This window comes from Mesoplodon bidens, assembly GCF_964165515.1.
Source record: "Mesoplodon bidens genome assembly, chromosome: 14".
In the NCBI taxonomy this organism is placed as follows: domain Eukaryota; kingdom Metazoa; phylum Chordata; class Mammalia; order Artiodactyla; family Ziphiidae; genus Mesoplodon; species Mesoplodon bidens.
In genome coordinates, this window is record NC_138170.1 from 49187799 (window position 1) to 49208288 (window position 20490).

A 20490-nucleotide genomic window follows, 5' to 3' on the forward strand; every position below is an offset into this window, starting at 1 on the left:
CAAAAGAGGTAATGTATTGGCTCATTACACTGGCAAGTCCAAGGGAGGTGCTGGCCTCTGGTCTGTCTCCCCATGCGTCTCTCATCTCTGTTTTTCTCTCAGTAGCTTTAGTCACTGCCAGAACAGACAGGCTTTTTCCAGGAGACAAGGAGGACAGCAGCCCCCAATTCATTCACAGCCTTCCGGCAACATAACCAGCTCTCTCTGTCAGCGCTGCAGAAGGAATCTCATGCCCCAGACCAGCCTTCACCCTCCATTTCCAGACCCACTCCTAGGACCAGGGCCCAGATGCCCATCAGCTTGTAGCATTGAGTTCCTCTCAAGGCCCACAGGAACCCCAGGGCCACATTGGAGGTGGCACACAGCTGACCACATCTCTGTTTCCACACCATGGATGAAATTTCCAAGCAAGCAACAGAGAAGTTGCATGAAATATCAGAATGTAACTTTCAGGGATCATCTTTTTTTATTTTCTTTGTTTTGTTTTTTGTTCCAAGTGGCAAAAGTGGACAACTGACAGGCATAACTCTAATTTTTTTTTCTTTTCTTACACATTTTTTTCTTCCTCTGCACTTACATTCACATTTCTTCTGAGGAAAAGGTAAAACCACTGCTTTTAAGAGGAAGATGTATCAGTTATGGTACTAATAGGGTGTGTGTTCAGAATCACAGAATCTTGCCTATTGTACTTGAGGGTATTTTTTTATTACTTTGTTGACTTCTTCCAACTCCAGTGTCTTAGTGTGACATCAAGTGCTGTTGAGTTTTGATCTAGTAAGACATGAAGAAAAATAGAACCCATGATCTTGTAAAATTGCTCACTCCCACCAAAAAAAAGAAAAAACTTAAAATAAGTAAACTGATTGCTACTTAAAAGGAAAAGCTTCAGCATTACAACCAATTGAGCAATTTTGTACATATACTCACACACACACACAATGCTATTTGTATGCATGTGCTTGTATACACCAGGTTTCTTTGACAGTGCATCACAACCTTAGGCTTCACTCAGAGTCCTTCGTAAAGATTCTTGAACTTTGTCTTTCCAAGGAAAAATTAATTCTAGAATTTCCATTTTAGTGTTTTGCCAACTGTGCTCTGGCAACCCCATGCATCAAAATTCCATGGGGTGCTTGTTAAAATGCAGACTCCTGGACCCCACTCCATACCAATTAATTCAGAATCTCTTTAGAGAGAGTGTCCCAGGAATCTTTGTTTTTAAAGCTTCCCAAATGATACTTCTGTACCCTACAATATGAGAAGCTCTGTTCTAGAATTCTGGAGAGCTTTACTAGGATTTCTGAGTTGTGGTGTCAGATATTTTTATATCTCTAAGGTAGACTAAACTTCTTATGAATTCCGTGAACTTTAGTTTGTCAGCAAAATATAATTAGCAATCCTTGTGGGTCATGCTCTTTTGCAGTTCTGTGACAAAAGCAACTATGAGCATATTTATATGACTCAGAAGTCCTTCAGATTTAAAAATATTCACTCTAAATAGGTCACATATTAATGAGTAGGATAGGTAAATTCCATTGTAACAAACTTTTGTGATTATAGCAAACAATTCCATGTGATTTTGTTATAATAGGTACATTGCAAGAACTGACGTGATGATTAAGATCCAACTGAAATTAATCATAGATAGAAAATTTTTATGAAAACTCATTACAGTTGTGAGATTTCTTCCAAATAAACAACTTCACCTCTTCATAAACAGGATTTGATTTCCAATCCAAGACAAGCAATAAGAAATCCATGTACACAATCCAACTCCTTCTACTTCCAATACAATAAGTGCTGGCCACAAAGTCCTTGCATTTTAGAGCTAGAAGAGCCTTAGGGATTGTGGACTCCAACCCCTCCTCCTACAGATGAGGAAACTGAAGACCAAGTCACACTATTCATGATGGTCAAGATATCCTGACTGCCCAAAACTTCTCCTACTGGAGTGTAAGTAGCCCCCAAGGATATCCAAGCACAGAATCAAATGGTTTTTCAGGGATGAGTGAGAACAATGGTTCATTTTATATAACAGAAATGCTATGAAGTAAAAAGAAAAAGCCACATAAAACATAAGACTTGGAATAAATGCCACTCGGCCACCTTGAGTTATTCATTCCTTCCCTCCTGCACTTCATGCTACATGGTGGAAACGTTTGAAAAGCCAGTGCTATCCCAACTCCCTTACCAAAATCTGACAAATTAAAAGGGGAAAGAAAATGTGACCTCAAAGTAGTCATGAGTAATTACTTGATACTTATCCAGATAGATCCATAGTGGTTGAGAATTAATCAAGCAAGTCTGTTAAGCTCCTCTCAGATGATTTACCAAGCATCTATATATAGATCTGTGCTTGAGTTTCATTTATTCATCTTGTTATTCAACAGTTATATACTGAGCACCTATTAGGAGCTAGAAACATGTCCTAGCAATACTAAGACGAATAGTCAGGGGGAAGCAAAACTAAAGCAATAATTACAGAGTGTTATATTACAGGCCATAAAACCAAGTGCTATGGGCACAATTACTCAGCTAGGTTGGGTCCAGGAAGGCATTACAGTGGAAATGACTTTGGGCTGAGTTTTGAAGGACAAACAGGAGTTTACCTAATGGAATATGGGAAAGGAAGAGAAAATCATTCCAGGTGAGTGAATAGCATATACAGTGGTATGAAAGGGTGAGGAGATCAGGTAAACAGTAGGAGAGGGATCCAGAGAAGAAAGACAATATTATAGACAAAAGCTTTGTTTTTTGTTTAATGCCATCTAGCACAATGTGGCCAAAGCCAAATGATTCTTTTTTTTTTTTTAACTAAAAGAAAAAAAAATCTGGGCTTCCCTGGTGGCGCAATGGTTGAGAGTCCACCTGCCGATGCAGGGGACACGGGTTCGTGCCCCGGCCTGGGAAGATCCCACATGCCGCGGAGCGGCTGGGCCCATGAGCCATGGCCGCTGAGCCTGCACGTCTGGAGCCTGTGCTCCGCAACGGGAGAGGCCACAACAATGAGAGGCCTGCGTGTCGAAAAAAAAAAAAAAAAAAATCTACCTTCCTCAGGCAAGAGACTCACAAGACACTACAGACTGGTAACTTAGCTGGTCTGACCTTGAGAGTTAGCTTCAAAACAGAAAGAAGGAACTCTGTTCTTTTATTTCCTGTCTGTAGAGTCTTAGACACCTTCCCAGCTCTCAAAGTCCACCTCTTTCCAGAATCCAAACAGAGTCCTTGGAAGGAGGAAAGGAAAAGTGTTTTAATGATGAAATTAAATAGGGGAAATTTTGCATCCCCATGGTTAAGCATAAAATTTGTCTCCTTTTCAAGTCCCTGGTATGCAAATCATACATTAATTTTTTTCATAGGTAAGACAAAGTGAGTGAGAGACATGAGTTCAAACAGGTTTCCACTAGTGACTTAAGAGCTCTGTGATTTCGCAGAAGTCACGTAACCTCTCAGGACATCATTTTTCTCGTTGCAAACACCCTTCTAGTTTATGGTGAAACTTAGACATGATGTGAGGGAGAGAACCTGTCACAGGGTCTAGCCTATCCTGGGCCTCCCATTGCAGCAGCCGCTGTACATTATTATAGCAGTTTCATTCATTCAACACATCTTTATTGAGGACTTACCGTGTAGAAGCCAGAAATATAAAAATAAATCTGAACTGGACTTTGCTTTCTAGGACCTCACAGTCTATACTGAAGGTAGAGAACACGTTCAAATCACTACTGTTAGGAGGAAAGTGGTTACTACCAAGAGAAAAATTACCGGGGATGTTGGGAAGACAGAGATTACCCATAGGCTGAAGGAGTTGCTGGGAGAGAATGGGAAAGGATTTGGGGGCTGAGAATGAGAGAGGAGGAGGAGCGTCTGAGCTGGGCACTTTCACCCCTTCTGAAGCGGCCAGGGCTGGTATCGAGTATCATCAGTCCGTCCCTCTCACAGATGAAATAAGAGAGATTCGGGAAAGGAACACAACTCGCTCAACTTCACACTCATAGTTACAGCAGAGCCAGGACGAGAATTCAGAACTCCCCACCTCTTCCCGTATCCAAAGCATTCACCACTTCCACACGCTACCTCCTGTAACTAGGGCCATTTGGAGATGCAGAGGCCAGGCTGGGGAACGCAGCAGAGAGGAGGTGATGGGGTCCCTCAGGCCACTGTCCTGGGTCGAGGCAGAGCGGAGACTCAGCAGCGGGGGCGCCGTCGGGGATGGGGGGGCGGGGGACGGGGGGCAGGGGCGGGCCGGCGCGGGAGGAGCCGGGGGGCAGGCCAGTGGGCGGGGACAAGGGCGCGGGCCGCACTCCCTGGCTGTCCGGGGCACAGGCCCAGCCGCAGGAGCCCGCGCTCAGGCTCCCGGCCATGGGGCGGCGGTCCCCCGCGCTGCGGCCGCTGCTGCTGCTCCTGCTGCTGCCGCCGCCGCCGCCGCTGCCCCGGGCGCTGCGCGGGGAGCCCTGCCCCGAGCCCTGCAGCTGCCCGCCCGACGGCGCCCTGCGCTGCCCCGGCCCGCGGGCCGGCCTCAGCCGACTGTGAGTACGCGGCGCCCCTGCCCCGGCACCCTCGCTCGCTCCGGCCGCCTTGCCTCCCTGCTCTTTGGTCCCCTGGATGCTAGGAGAAAGACGCTTCGCCCTGCCGAACTGCACCACCTCTCAGGGTGATAAGCCCAAGCTTGGCGTCTTTGCCACGCCCCGCCACACCTGGGGTCGGGGTCCCGCGCACCCTCCAGCCGCAGATGGCCCCAGGCCCGCTCTTTCACCCTGGTTGGGGCCACGGCCAGGGTCGTGGAACTGCCCAGAAGCCACACGGGATGGCCTCGCTCCCTGCAGCTGCTGGAAGCGGACGGGGTGTCATGCTCCTCAGTCAGCAGCTATCTCTGCCCGGAGAAGTCTTGCGTGTCCTTTGAGCCTTGGGCCAGCCAGGATGGTGAAGGTTACTGTGCGCTCTGGTACCCTATGTTCCTCTAGGAATGGGGTGCTCGGGCCCAGTGTCCAGGCGTGACCTGGTCACTCAATGGGGACTGCTGGCCGGCGCACCCCCCAACCAGTGCTCACCTACACCTTAGTGAGCATACAAGTCATCGCTCCACCCCAGCCCCAGATGTACTTGCATTTCAGCCTGCTTGTCTGATCAGATGTACTTGCACTTCAATCTGGTTGCCAAATCGATGTGAGGCCTTGAGTTCCAGCTCTGGCACACCACCCCCCCTTAGGGAGCTGTATACATTGGCAGGCAGGTGGAGGAAGCTGGCTGCTGTAGTGATGGGGTGAAGAGGAGAGGGGGGCCTTCGATACTAGCGTATCAGAGTGTCACCAGACACTTTTTTGGAAAAAGTTACCACATATTATATGGTTCTATTTATATGAAATAAAGGTACCACATATTATATGGTTCTATTTATATGAAATGTCCAGATAGACAGAAAGGAGATTAGTAGCCATCAGGTTGGAGTGAAGGCCCAGTGACTGCTAATGGCTGTTGCTTTCTGTGGTGATGAAAATTGTCTAAAATTAGATGGTGGTAATGGTTGCACAACTCCATGAACATACTAAAAACCATCGCAATGTACAATTAAAATGGGTGAATTTTATGGTATATAAATTACATCTTGATAAAGTTGTTAAAAGAGAAAAGGAAAGAAAAAAAAGAAGACTATAAAAGTATCCAAAAGGCACCAGGCTGGCAGAGGTGTTGGTTATGTTCTAACAGTTAGAGGTGATGGAATTCCATGCTGGGGGAGGAAAGAGATCCCCCCGCCCCATGTCCTTGGGCTCCCAGCAGTCTGTCAGGAGCTTGCTTCATGGAGGGAATTCCTCCACCCTCCTGAAGGGCTGAGATTCTCCTCTGGGAGAGTTAGTGGTCTTTGGGGAATATTTGTGGCTGAGAGATACAGTTTAAAGGTTGAGGGGCTTATATTAATTGGTTTGCATTAATTATCTTGTCAGCTCAATTCCCTGAAGGTGAGGACCATGCTAATAGAATTTGTTTCGATCAATAAGTAAATCCATAGAAGCTGCCTTCCAAGTCCCAGCCCTTGTCCCTCCCTGACAAGCCTCCCATCTTGCTCTTATGGATGATTGTGCCACTAACACTGTGCCTTTCTCACTCACCTGGTACTTATCATACAGATTATAAGAACCTGAGATCCAAAGAGTTGGAAAAATCTGCCCAAGGTCCCACAGCTATTGAGTCGCAAAGACAGGACTTCACCTGCTATCTTTCTATATTTGCTAGTTTTTGTAAGAAAATTACCCCTTCCTTAAAAAAAAGAAAAAAAGAAAAAAAAATTCTCAGCTTCTCCAAATTGGCACTGAGTTAGAAAACCTCCTGGTTTCTACCAGGAGACAGGCATGGGTGAGGCAGGCATGGGTGAGGCAGGCACGGGTGAGGCAGGCATGGGTGAGGCAAGTCCCAGCTGCTTTCAGGTTCAGCTTTTCACTGAGGTCTCTCAACAGTTCCTGCTGCCACACCCACACTGGCCTCAGGAGAGTAGTACCTCTTCCCTGGAGTAGGCTGAAGTGAAAAGACTAAAACTAAACAAATTCTCTCACTGCCCCACAGCACAGTTTAAAGAAGCCTCGAACACCTCAGAAAGATTTTATAGGGTTGACTAGGTTTGGGGATGGAAGTGGGAAACAGGTACAATATAAGTACTGCTGGCATGCTGAGGCTGGCTAGTCCCGCTCCCTAAAAGGAGCCAGTTGTCCAGGCTCTGAAGACTCCTGTGGGATTCTAGAGAATCCTAGACTCCCTCCCTTCACATGCATTTTCTTGGCATGCACACCAGCAGCATCTCCTCCTAGACATTTAAACCCCTCAGGTCAGCACGCACTCTGACCCGCACAAAGTCAGGCTTCCCAAGGATCAGATAATTGAGAGATGACCTCATCCTTCAAGGGAGAGCCCTATGGAGGTGGAGCCTATAAAAGCCAAAAGGGGATACGTTTTTTCAGCATGATAAGGTGACTTCAACATCCATATGACAAGAGGATGCATAGAATGAATAGGAGGGTAGTTTCTTTAAGGCCATGTTCCTCATACCAGCAGCATAAGTGCCACCTGGGAAATGTCAGAAATGCATACTCTCAGGCCCCAGTTTCTGCATCAGAAACTCTGAAGGTGTAGTCCAGCAATCTGTATTTTAACAAGCTCCCCAGGTGATTCTGATGCATGTTACAGTTTGAGAATCAAGGTATTCCTCCATGGAGGATATAATCTTCTGGAAAGCAGGAAGCATGTTTTAAACTTCTTTGTGCCATACACTTCTCTTCTCCATCCCCTCCAACGCCCCTGACACACACACACACACACACACACACACACACACACACACATAGATAGTACCTATTTATTGCAAAAGGCAGCTGTGATCAGATTAAAACTTCAAAGTCTGAGATATGGAAAAATAAACAAGATTAAGAAAAAATGTTTTGTTTTGTTTGTTTTGTTTTGTCTTCAAAAAGGACTAGAGGAAGGAATCCATGGAGAAGGACAGACTGAAGACACAGGGATGATGGTATAAGATGCCCACGGGAGTGGGAGGAAGGCATCAGTGTCAGATCAGAGGGGAAGGGTTAATCTTAAAAGAGAGGGATACTTCTGAGCTCTGGCAGAGGAAGACAGATGGATGAAGGTCTAACTTAACACTGAGGCAAAGGAAAGAAAAAGTGAATGGGTTCTGCTTAAATCCTCTTTTCCTGACGATGAATGAATGAAGTGGTAAACAGTAATTACAAGATAGAAAATGCCATGAATAACAAGTTATTGGGAGTTCATAAAAAGAAGAGAGCTGAAATTATGAGATAAGGGATAAGAGGGATGTGGTCTTGCACTGTTATCCACAGGGTCTGATTCTGCAGAGAGAAGGGTAGCTTTCTCAATTCTGGGGGTTGGAGGAGGTGAGTACCACAGAGCACCTTAAAATTCATCACTGGCCCCTCAGTAGATGCTAGTTCATGTTTTAATCATTTCAGGCCTTGGTAGTCCTGCCTTGTAAGATTTCCATCTAAAGTCCACTATTTGGTTAAAAAAAAAGAAAAAAGGAAAATGGATCATAATTGCTTATCATTGATAAGCCACTGCTTGCAAATTTTGAAAATGGCATTGTTCAATTGTTCAGATCTTTCCAGCCCAATAATATTTTATTAAAAACTTAGGTATTTAAAATCTAAAATGTGATACAACAAAAGAAAAAAAAAGCCTCCCATGTATTCACTCATTTTAATTGGAGGAAAAAAAAGTAAAAGAAAAGAATTAATTTTTAAAATGTCCTTTTCCTTTTGTTATTAGTTCCAGACAAGTCGAAGGAGGGAGAGAGAAAAAAGAATCTCACCTTGCCCATGGTTATATAAAGATCTTTGTCTCTATGACAACAGAAAGGTTGATCTGCTTGATATGGAAACAGCTTCTGAAAAATCTGTTAGTAAGAAAATGCTAATAATAATAATAGCAATTTATTTTTTGCATGCTGTGCCTACTAAACAGAGATTAAACTTTTAGACTTTATTATAAGACACAATCCAGAGACTTTGGAAGGATAAAATGTGCTGTATCCGTCAGTCCAGTGTCACAGGAAGATGTTAATTTTCTGACATCTTTCCTGAATGTCTTTCTCCTTCTCCTACCTTGAGTATAAATCAGGATCCAGAATGGTGTTCTATGCTGTAGAAGGATGTACCAATGGAGGGCATGGTCCCTGTCCTTGAGGAGCCCACAATCTAGGTGGAAACACACCCACACCCAAGAAACGTGTAGGTAGGAAGAGAGAGGCAATGAGGCTCTAAGGAATTCAGGGAATAGATCAGTCACTATGGACTGAAATCTCCAAGCAAAGGTGTCATGGACCAAGGGTTATGAGGCTAAACCTTGAAGGAGAGAAGGGAAGGAGAGTCCAGGTGGAAGAAAAACACAGGTGAGAGTAGGCTAGACATTTCCCTACTGAGAAGCAAAGAATAAGGTTGAATGGATCCTTCCCTTTTTATACCTCTTCCTGGTTTTTTGGGGAAATTTTTTGGTAAGGGAAGATATAAAGTCATCAGAAATATTTGATTAAATTACCCAGAGAGTTGTACAAAAAGAAAAAAAATTCCTAATATGTAGGAACTAATAAACTAATCTTAACTAATAAACTAATCTTAACTAATAAACTTTCAAAGTCATTCTTGGACAGTTGATTACAAAGGCATTAAGTAAAAATCATGATTTGGAGTCACTTCCAACAAGCTTTCCCCAATGTCCCCTCTCTCCCACACACACATACTTGCTTTGATATCTTGTACTTACATCTACTTTTGCATACACCCCACATAACATAACTATTTACTCCATGTGTACCTCCTCTGCAACAGCAGGGTTTCTCAGCCTCAACACAATTGTCATTTGGGGCCAGATAATCATTTGCTGTTGGGGGCTGTTTCATATACTGTAGGATGTTTAGCAGCATCCCTGGCCTCCACCCACTATATGCCAGTAGCACTGCCCTCCCAAATGATGACAACCAAAAATGTCTTTAGACATTTGCCAAATGCCCCTGGCGTGCGTCTGTGTTGGGGCAAGGGGTGGGGGAGTCCCCACCTCACCCCACCATGGTTTTTAATCATTGTGCCAAAGTGAGAAGCACTTGAAGAGGTCTTATTCAACTCAGGATTCCCAAAATTTCACAGGTAGTATGATTAAAGTGTCTATTGAACTACATGATGATCAAACTGAGTAGAGAGCTGAATAGGAACAATGAACCAATGCAAAAAGGAAGTATGTATGTTAGTTAGCATGTACCACACCTAAATGTCACTTAAAAATCTCCATCCTAGAAAATGGGGAGGAGATGAGGTGCTATGAGTAGCAGAGGGAGTCAGCATCCAGGTCCCAGATTTGCAGACCTCCCAATCTCTCCTTTGAAAGGGCCATCCAGAGAAGCAAGACTAGAAGCTTACCTACATTAGTAAAGCCCAACAATTCCACAGATTGTTCTACTGTTTGTGGTTAATTTATTTTAACTTACTTATTAGAGAAAAATCATTCCTCAGCCCAGGGTCCATTAAAACAAAACAAAACATCCACCAAGGCAGCCTGAATTGAGATCTATTGGTTCCCGTCCAGGACACCAGGTAAGAGTCCACAGGATAGAGGGAAGCCTACCAAACTCTTACAAGTAGGACAGCTTGGCCCTACCTACAGCTTCCCTGCAGCTGAACCAGACAAAACAAAAACAAAAAAAAACCTTGGAATTCTGAAAGCTCATGTCCCACCTTCCTACCCTACTCCCACAAAAACAAACCAAAAATAACCAACAACAACAAAAAACAAACAAACAAAAAAAACAAAGACCCAAGGTAGAGGTTGATCTTGAACCTCAGTTCTGACTCAGCTCTCCCAGCTATTACCTTCAAGACAATTCTTAAACCTAGCTATGCCTATAAACAGACTCCCTGGGGGAAGCTTTGCAAGGGCCAGATTTTATTAGTTTAAAAATCATCCTTTTGGGGAAAGTGAATGATGACCCCTAGCAGAACACTAAAAAGCAAGCAACAGAGTTCCCAAAATCTCAGTGGAAGTGTAGAGCCACAAATCTTCACACACGGATCCCTTTGACATTGGACCCAGCTCTCCCTTTGGAGAGCAATAATTCCTTGGATTTTTTCTACATTATTCTATTTTTTATTATTTCAAAAGCAGTATGTCAGGGACTTCCCTGGTGGTGCAATGGTTAAGAATCCACCTGCCAGTGCAGGGGACACGGGTTCGAGCCCTGGTCCGGGAAGATCCCATATGCCACGGAGCAGCTAAGCCCATGCACCACAACTACTGAGCCTGTGCTCTAGAGGCCACGAGCCACAACTTCTGGGCCCATGCACCACAACTGCTGAAGCCTGCATGTCTACAGCCTGTGCTCCGCAACAAGAGAGGCCACCACAATGAGAAACACATACACCGCAATGAAGAGTAGCCCCTGCTCGCCGCAACTAGAGAAAGTCCACACGCAGCAATGAAGACCCAATACAGCAAAAAAAAAAAAAAAAAAAAAAGGCAGTATGTCAAGATTAATTCAGGGCTCCGGTTCTGCTCCTTTACCCACCTCTATCTTCTTCCCAAGATCCTCAATGTGGCTTCTTTTCATATCTTGAAATGAGGCAGAAAAGTTTTCTTTCCAAAATACAATCTCCCAGGTTGGCTGCACCAGACGGTGTCTTGGCCTTGTGTAATTTTGATCTTACACATGGAATTTTAAAGCCAGTTGAGTCATGGTGGTGGAGAGAGGCCCTGCTGCTCACTCCCAGACCCAAGAGGGCTGGCTCCACGGGAGCATATGTGTTCTGTTCTGGCAGCTCCCCTTGGTGTGTGAAAAATCACATTTAATGCAGATTTTAGCAAATTTTGCACCAGCTCTTTTTTTAAGAAGGCAATTAAAATAATCCCACCCACCAGTCAGGTGGGCTTCCTAACTCAGTGGGCAGCTTCTAGCAGCTTCTCCACATGGTCCTCATTTACTCTCAGCTTCTGCCTCCCAGGGAGATGCCACCCCGTCCCAGCCAGCAAACCACTCACAGCTGCTCTCTGTGTGGCCCTGAACCACAGCTCTTTAATGCCACCTGAGCCAAATTCAGAAAAGTCCAATTTACAAGTAAAACTCAACTTTCAGAATGAAGGCTTTATCCTTTGCTGCTGTTAAATTTGTCCTTGATGCTGATAAAATGAGGTGACTCCTAGGTTCATAATTCTACCTCACAAGCATCAGCGGACAGCATTTCTGAGCCCACAGGGGTGGAGATGCCCTGGTACGACAGGGCAGGGTCCAACACAGTCCCCAGATTATCTGAATTGATCAACAGGACAAAGACCAGCAGACGTGAGTTCTAGCACCAGGTCCCTCTTTCCCTAATTTGCACTGTGGGCTCAGTACAGTGTTAAAACCTCTGTGCTGTCTGTAAAAGGGGCGTGATGATTCTTGCCCCTGAGTGGGGCTGACTGTGGTGAAGATAAACAAGACAGCAGGGCCAAAAATACTCGGAAATAAAGGTTTCCCATAACTACAAAGTATTATTGTAACAATCTGATGATGCAGAGAAGACCTGAAAAACCCGCAGCCCATATATGAGGTTGAACAGTAACTATCCATCATCCAAGGGGGAAGCCTGATGGAATAGTTTTGTTCCTGTGGGGTGTTAATTAGAGAAAATGACCCACTAGGTCTTCTCAACCTGGAAGGTGAATAAGTTAGAATCCCGAAATAGCAGAGCTCATTACTGCCTGGAGTCTGATATGCTAGTTTTTTCAGCCCAGGCTGAGCTGCCTCTCAAACATGCCACCTAATACCTGATTATACCCTGTTTTCTATCATTCAATTGGGTCAGTCCTATCTGTCCAGCTAGAGCATCCAAGCCTATTCTGGGTCCTTTCCCCATTCCCCATCCCTAAACCTCCGGCTGGACACACAGAAAACCTTCAGGTCAGACTTGTTGACCACTCAGGGACTACATACTGAAATGTACAGGACAATGTGCAGGATCCATAGACACCACCCGTGCCCTCCAAGAGTTTACAGTCTTCCAGCCATAGGAGAGAGAGGACTAGTTCTCAGATGACTGCAGGGAAATGCAGAAGGTGATAAAAGCCAGATGATGGCTATAAACAAAGGCTGGTGAGAGTTTAGAGGAGGGAGCTATCCCTTCTAGCCAGAGTAACAAAGATACCTTGGTGGAGGTATTATTTGAGCTGTAGTTCTTTAAGCCTCACTCTCTACAGGGGCAACTGGGCTAACACGGTTATCCCATAAGCTCTATCCTGGCCTTTGACACCAGCTTAGAGAGGCCACCAGGGAAGCACTATTCAAAGCCTTCTGCTCTCTCACTGACCACCAGGCACGTGCCCTGTCTGTGTTAAGGATCATCAACGGAAGAGTGGATGACTTCCCCCTGGAAACCTTGGGTGGGTCTCTGATTAAGGCTTTTCTCATTTGCAAGCACCAGAAATCATCTCTGACAAATTTAATCATAAGAGATTAACTTAACGGAAGAATAAAGAGGTAGAAGGGTGTGAGCAAGATCCAGAGAGAATATGGCGTTTTAGCAGCAAGAGGTCGGGGAACTTTTCTGTAGATTCCACCTTTCCAAGGAATCAGCTCCAAAGATTCCTCCTATCTACGACAAGTTTAAATACCTGAGAGAGAGAATCTGATGGCTCCACACCCTACTCCTGAGACAGAAGCCCAGTCAATGAGATGCTTCCACCCTATTGCAACCAGCAGTGAGATGCTTCCAGAGAAGGGGCATTTTTGAACCAGGCACCCACACAAATCAGTGTCTACCAGAGCTAAGGAGTTAGTGAAAAGTGAAGGTACACATGCCAGTAATTTCAGGCAATTCAGACCCATTCCATCAAATTAATTAAAAGTATGTAGTAGGGCTTCCCTGCTGGCACAGTGATTGAGAGTCCGCCTGCCTATGCAGGGAACACGGGTTCGTGCCCCGGTCCGGGAAGATCCCGCATGCCGCGGAGCGTCTGGGCCCGTGAGCCATGGCCGCTGAGCCTGCGCGTCCGGAGCCTGTGCTCCGCAACCGGAGAGGCCACAACAGTGAGAGGCCCGCGTACTGAAAAAAAAAAAAAAAAAAAGTATGTAGTATATCAGTTGCAACCAGCTTTTACAGGCTCACCAAAAAATGTGTCTGCAAACAGAAGCTTGTAATGAAAGAGTTTCCTGGAGCATATCTGCAATATCACTGCCCTGACAACATAGTATTCTCTACTTCTAAAAAATATTTTTGAGAAATCATTACACAAAATGCAGACCTTCCCTGGGGAGAATTCAACACATAGTTTTATTTACCAGAGTTATTTTTGTCATGTTATATTATTGCTAGAAGAATTCTAGTTTCGGGGTACAGATTGGGTTAGTTTGCTTTGTGTCTTTAGAAAACTTTAAATGGGTTTTGAGTAAGTGCTAAGACGTGTTTACCATTCTCCTCTGAGGCTTTATATTTTTAATTTAGTTGTTGCACAAATGACTTGGAAAATCCATCATCCAGGGAATCTTCTTGAAAAATCTTGGTTTACATTATATCAATAATTCGTAAACTCCCCAAGCTTCTTGGAGAAGAGTCATGCAAATTGCACTTTCCAATGGGAGAGTTCCAACTGACTGAACTTTTTTTTTTTTTTTTTTTTTTGTGGTACGCGGGCCTCTCACTGTTGTGGCCTCTCCCGTTGCGGAGCACAGGATCCGGACGCACAGGCTCAGCGGCCATGGCTCACGGGCCCAGCCGCTCCGCGGCATGTGGGATCTTCCCAGACCGGGACACGAACCCGTGTCCCCTGCATCGGCAGGCGGACTCTCAACCACTGCGCCACCAGGGAAGCCCTGACTGAACTTTTTAAAATCAATGAGCAAATGAGAATTCTGCAGAGTGGCTCCCTAGAGTTGAAATATTTAATGGAAGGTTGTTCTTTATCGCTTCCTTATCATTTCTTTAAAAGGCTATCAGACAAGGTCTATAAGAGATACTTGAGCCCAACAGAAAGGTACCAAGGGGGAATGTCTACCCTCTCTCTCAGTTGTCCTGTGTATAATCAGCAGACAATAAAGAGCTTGAGACAAGCCACAGGCATTTTGTAGACGTAAGGGTGTGACAAATAGAAGAGTCCAAAGTGCTGAATCCACCCCATCCCCAGCAAGGAAGCAGAGCTGTCATCAGGCATAGCTGGGGTAGCTTGACTCCTTCATAGTAAGCAGCTGTGAATTTAAAGTACTAATTGAGCTCTAACCTTGTACTAGATGCTGTATGAATATTACATAAACATTTTCTTATTTAATCTAAAAAATTTCTGCAGTAGTCAGTATCATCATCACTTCATACATGTGAAATGAACCCAGGTAACCTGGCTCCAGAGTCTCTACTCTTCACTAGCCCACGATGCTGCTTCCAGAGAGAAAGCACATGCAATTGGTGATGAAGACACATTCCATAAATTATATAGCACCTGAGACAGACCTTTAACCAAGGGTAGAATAGAATCTGACCGGCAGAGAAGGGTGGATGTGCCAGATGGTAGAAACAGTGTGAATGAAGGCAGGAAAATGTGAGGTAAATTCAGGAGATACAGTGATTTGTCTAGGGAGGCACTGTCCAGGAGAAATATAATGTTAGTCACAAGTTTAATTTTAATTTTTAATAGCCACATTTTAAAAGGTTTTAAAAGGTGAAATTAAGTTTAATAAAATATTTTAAGTAATCCAAATGTACAAACTATTATCATTTTGTTGGAAGACAGAAATATTGAATAACATCCTCCAAACTTGAGACCGAAAAACAAAGCAGGCAACTCCATGAAGTGCAATTATGAAGCTTATTGAGGGTAACTTACATACAGGTGGGATCAGGCTGACGCGACATTCCACATTCGAAGTTGTACTCCATACCACAGGGTATGGAAAAGGGGATAGGGGGCTTTAAAGGGGCCAGAGCTAAAAATAAAACCTGACTGCTAGAGAGAAGCACACCCACACTGGATGGAAACCAGGAGTTTTTCCTTCCTCTGGGGGTCTCATGACCATTAACCATCTGCATCAGCAAAAGGCATTCTTCCAGTTTTCATTTCAGATGAAGACAAGGGTAAAAGTTGATAGGGAACTCATCTGGTTTGGGTGCATTCCCCATGAGTAGGCTAAAGCTCAGTCATGCAGAAAGGGGAGGGAGTAGGACTGTGGGCCTAAGAGAGAGCTGAAAAAAATAGTCAGTGTGGTTTAGCCACACCCATCTCAACACGTAATCAATATAATAATTGTTAATGAGATCATTTACATTATTTTTTCTTGCCAAGTCTTTGACATCTGGAATGTATTTTAAACTTACAGTGCATTTCAATTTGGACTGGACATACTCCAAGTGCTCAGTGGCCATATGTGGCTAGTGGCTGCCTTTTTTGGACAGTGCAAGTTTAGTGTATTGGTTATAGGAGGGGAAGAGTGGGTGATAGGACTGTCAAATAAAGTTCAAGCCTTTATTTCAGGGGCCTTGAATGCAAAGCTGAGACATTTGTAGATAAGTAGACTGGCCAAGGGGTGGCACAGAAGAATCTGCCTGTAAGAGTGACATGGTGGGAGTTATCAGGAAGACTAATCTAGACTGGGCAGAGGAGACCCGGGATGGAGTACAGGGAAACCAGTTTGGGGACTATAGAGCAGTCGAGGTGAAGAAAAGAATGACCAAGGAGAGTGGCAGTGGAAAAGGAATAAAGGGGCTAGAAGCAAGAGACAGTCTGAAGGCAGAATCTACCATAGTCTGGGAGTTCAATGGTGGAACAGAGGAAACATTCATACAAGGCACCTGATAAATTCTCAAAAAATAGTGCAGGAAAAAGAAGAAAAAAACTGGGTAGTCATTAGTGCTGAGGAGGACAGGAGAGGAAGAAAAACACTCTGGTAGGCTCTGAAGCTTCATGGAAGAACAGGAATTTGAGCTGCACCTTTGAAGTTAAAGACCGTGAGCACATGCCCTAAGAAGCTGGTGGCTCTATCAGAAGGTGAGGTTTTCGCAGAAGAACCAGAGGATTGCATAGTGGGGTGTATCAACAAACCCCCAAAGGAACAGTACTGATGTGATTTGACTAATGTAGGACACAGCACTGGACCAGGAATGAAGTGACCTATGTTCAAGTCCAGATCTGCTGCTGAATTGCCATGTGGTTTCAGGGAAGTCATTTTACTTTTCCTCACTTAAGATTCTTCATCGAAAGTGAGGGGTTGGACCAAACCACTTGCAAGCAGCCTTTTTAGTCTGATTGCCTGAGTCTAATACAGTAAATGCTTAAAGGAGTGTTCTAAAATTTTCTGATGTAAAACTTAACATCTTGGATGTCCATCTATACTGACTTCATATTTCAGTTAACATTGACGTCTGAGCTCCCTCTAGGTAAATGCTGAAGACAAGAGGCCAATAAATGAAGACATACCCAATAATGAAGTTACCAAATAGATCAATGCATTTGAAAGCACAAAGATTTAAAATCATTTGTAAAGGGGAAAGCCATTTGTATTTCACTCCAAGATGAAAGCAAGTTTATTATAATTACTGAGTGACTTTGAAAAGAACACAGGAATTCTTAAGCCCCTGTTCAATGTAGAACAAGGTCTCATGTAATAAATACAAAAACATTAACATTCTTTTGAACTTAAATAAGGTAATGTTTCCCTCCCCCCATTTCTATGAGTTCATTAGGCAAAAAATCTTTGACCATCCCTGGTTTCTGTCTTTTTGTCTCCCCCTGATTTTGTAGTGTTTTAAAATTCAGGGTGTGTAGCTCTAGCAATAAACTAATCATCTGTGAAAGATGGATGGATGTTTGTAGCTTTCTTAAATCGATAATATAGATGGCTTTTCTAAACCATTAGAGGGAAGTGAAAAAAATAATTCATTTCTGCCATTCTGGGCAGAAGAGGTAAAGGCTCCTGCAAGGCGAGCAAAGACCCCACCCAGGCTTTGAGGACTCCAGATTAGTGCTCGGAGTTCTTCCCTGGCTGTTGTCTTCCTCTGCCCCTGCTCAGCCTGTGGGCTTCAGAAGGTGGTCCTGCCCTGGAAATCCAAGCTCTTAAGAACCAAAGTGAGGTGGGGGAACCTACAGTTGTAATTGGCTTTAGGCAACACCCATGTTTAAAAGTGTCAATTGAACCATATTTTCCATTTACCTAAGGAGTTTGCTATTTAAGGAACCTTTCATCAATCCTCCTGTAGAGCAAAGAACTCTTTGATAATGCAAATATCTCCCAGTGGATAGGTTTTTAAAAGCAAGGATTTCTAAATCTTGGGTTCCCTTGAAGGGGGACAAAGAAACTCCTGACCCTGAAACTCTCCAGCTAACATTATTTTGAGGGTTCATGAACAAGCCAGTGAACTGGACAAACTGGCTTTGTCCAAGGTCATCTGTGTTATTAAACTTAGAAGAAAAAAAATAAGAGAGGCCCAAGCCCCACCCTTGAGTACTCAAGAGACCTGATAATGGGGCATCATCTTCTTCAAGGAGATTAGGTTTATCTGAACGCTATTTGTTTATCTGTTGCTGGGCTCTGACGGAAGGTGAGCTGGTGCCTTGACAGCTGGGGCTGGCTAGGAAGGGGACTGAGTCAGGGCCCAGGAGAAAGAGTCGATGGGAAAGAGCTCTGAAAGTGGGATGGCCCTCCTGAGCAGTCCCACCATGAGGCAAAACAAAAGGGCTGGGCCTTTATTCTATGCATTGACCAGTCACTGGATGCGGGCTGCAGAGGAGAGAAGACCTGATATTGGGTGAGGTGGCAATCTTAGGCTGAAGGTAATTCCAGGAGAGCAACTCCGCTGAGCGCTTCAGTTGCCCACTCTCCCAATAGCTGGCGGAATGAGTACCTCAGTCCTAAATGGTGATTTTGGCAGCCCACCAGCATCCACTGGAGGAACTAACCCAGCTGCACTGGGTAGCCCCAGCACAGGGTCCCCATCCGTTCCAGGGGGCCCAGTTTGAAAGTCAAAACCAAGTAGTGAGAGATATTACATTGATCCTAACCAGATAGCAACTAGGAACTGTTCTGGGTCAGCAGTGTCTTCTAAGAGGGGAGAATACAGGGATCAGCATCTGGTGATTGACAAGAAGAGAAGGCAAAGGCTCCACTCCTGGATGGGCTCTGGGGAGACCAAGCAGGCTACAGGATAAGCAATCAAGGCCAAAACAAGTACCAATATGGGGCGGGGGCCGTGTAATTCAAGGTACTGCAGGCACACTCCTGCCCTCCAAATAGCGTTGGGTTTAGTGTAGACAAGGCAGAAAGACACAGGACTTCACCAGGGTCATGACCAATCACAAGATCCCAGAACTAGGGTGAGTCCTTACTTCCAATCCTAAGGAGCAGAGACTGCTTCTACGTCAACTTTAACACATAACTGGAAGGTGTGGGAGACTTGCATGTGGGATTCATGAGTCGATGGACTTTCCAGAACTGATGAAACTAAGGCAGCCTTTGTCATCCAATCTAAGTATTTGCTTCAACATCTCTGGTAAAGGCTCTTGAGCAAGGTAGAATTTGGCCATAATTCAGGTATCACCTGTGTTATATCATCAATTAATTTAAAATTCAAAGTTTAAAACTATAAAAAGGACTATGAACTATAATAAATATAAGTAACTGCATGATTCCACACCATATACTTCCACAGCCGTCTCACTCACTATTCAAGAGGCAGAGAGAACTCGCCACTCTGCAAGTTCAACTTCACATTTGCCCAGTAACCTTGGTTCTCTACCACCCATCTGAGATGCATAGTTTGGGAGTGTCGATCTCTTACGTTTCTTTGCTCCGTTCATAGCTTTCATTCCCTTTGTTGACACTGGACAACAGAGCTGCTGGACTGTCCTTGCTTTTGGCCCCTTTTTCCTCAGTTCTCCTTGGCTTCTGCTCTTTATCAAATGATATTAACTAGACCTTTCCATAATAGTTCCTGAAGTTCACAAATTCTTAGAATACATGTAGACCTAACTTTCAAAAAAAAAAAAAAGAAAGGAAGAAGGAAAGAGGAAGGGAAGAGAAGGAGGGGGGAACTCAATACATCAAAATGAAAATTTTATCTTCTCCATTTGTCTCTCAGGTACAGAGGGTTAAGTTAACCATACTTTTTCCTTCAAATAACATAATCAGTGGGTCATTCAAAGTCCCCTCATTTTAGTTATTCATTTTATACCCTCCTCCCACTTTCTCTCAACTCACCATAGGCAACCATGCTGATGTATGTTTATATGTTTTCTAATGGCTAATGCTTGGTGTGTCTGTATTTTAATTCTGCAAGTAGTGTCGTGTATACATATCATTAATTTCTTAGTTGTTTCTCTTAACACCATGATTCTAAGATCCACACATGCTGCTCTGTGCCCCTTTACACTCTTGCTCCTAACTGGCAACCCATTCATAGGTGTACATTTAAGCCCCCCTCCCTCAGCAGTGGACACTCAGGTTGCCTTCAATACCCCTTGATGCCACAAGGCTGTGAAGAAAATCCTTGTGCAAGTTTCCATGAGTATCAGTGTGCAGATTTCTCTGGGATATATATAGGAGTAGAACTGCAGGGTTATTGAGACAATTGTTCACATTGCTAAGAGCTTCTGGCTTCATGGAAAGAATCACAGAAGCATCCATCAGAGGAGGGATCACCTTCAAAGGGAGTACATTCAAATGGTTATTAACAAATCATGGGCCACATGAACATTTAAATACAGGAGACAGCGACTTGAATGCTTAGTAACTGCTGCCCACTGTGATGAATCAGAAAGGAATACACAATATCTCTAAAATAAAAATATAAGTCTGTGGGGAAAACAGTTTGGGATTCACAGAAGCACGTTCTCCACATCACTTCATGAGAACACTTCTGTTGTGAAAAGCTTGGTGCACCTGTCTCACCCCACCTCGCTCCCCATTCTCTGACCCCCAGGCCTCTTTCTTGTCCCAGCCACACTCATAAAGCTACCTCCTGTTCGCTCAGT

General features: G+C 44.3%; 1 protein-coding gene across 1 annotated transcript in view; it reads left to right on the top strand.

Moving 5' to 3' along the window:
* Nucleotides 1–4362: 4362 nt before the first annotated feature.
* LHCGR (luteinizing hormone/choriogonadotropin receptor) overlaps nt 4363–20490 on the top strand; it is a gene marked incomplete at its 5' end in the record, with an annotated part of 64047 nt that continues 47919 nt past the window's right edge. The window contains one exon of the mRNA XM_081254305.1: nt 4363–4529. Within this exon, the coding sequence (XP_081110431.1) occupies nt 4363–4529 (167 nt within the window). The remainder of the gene's footprint in view (nt 4530–20490) is intronic.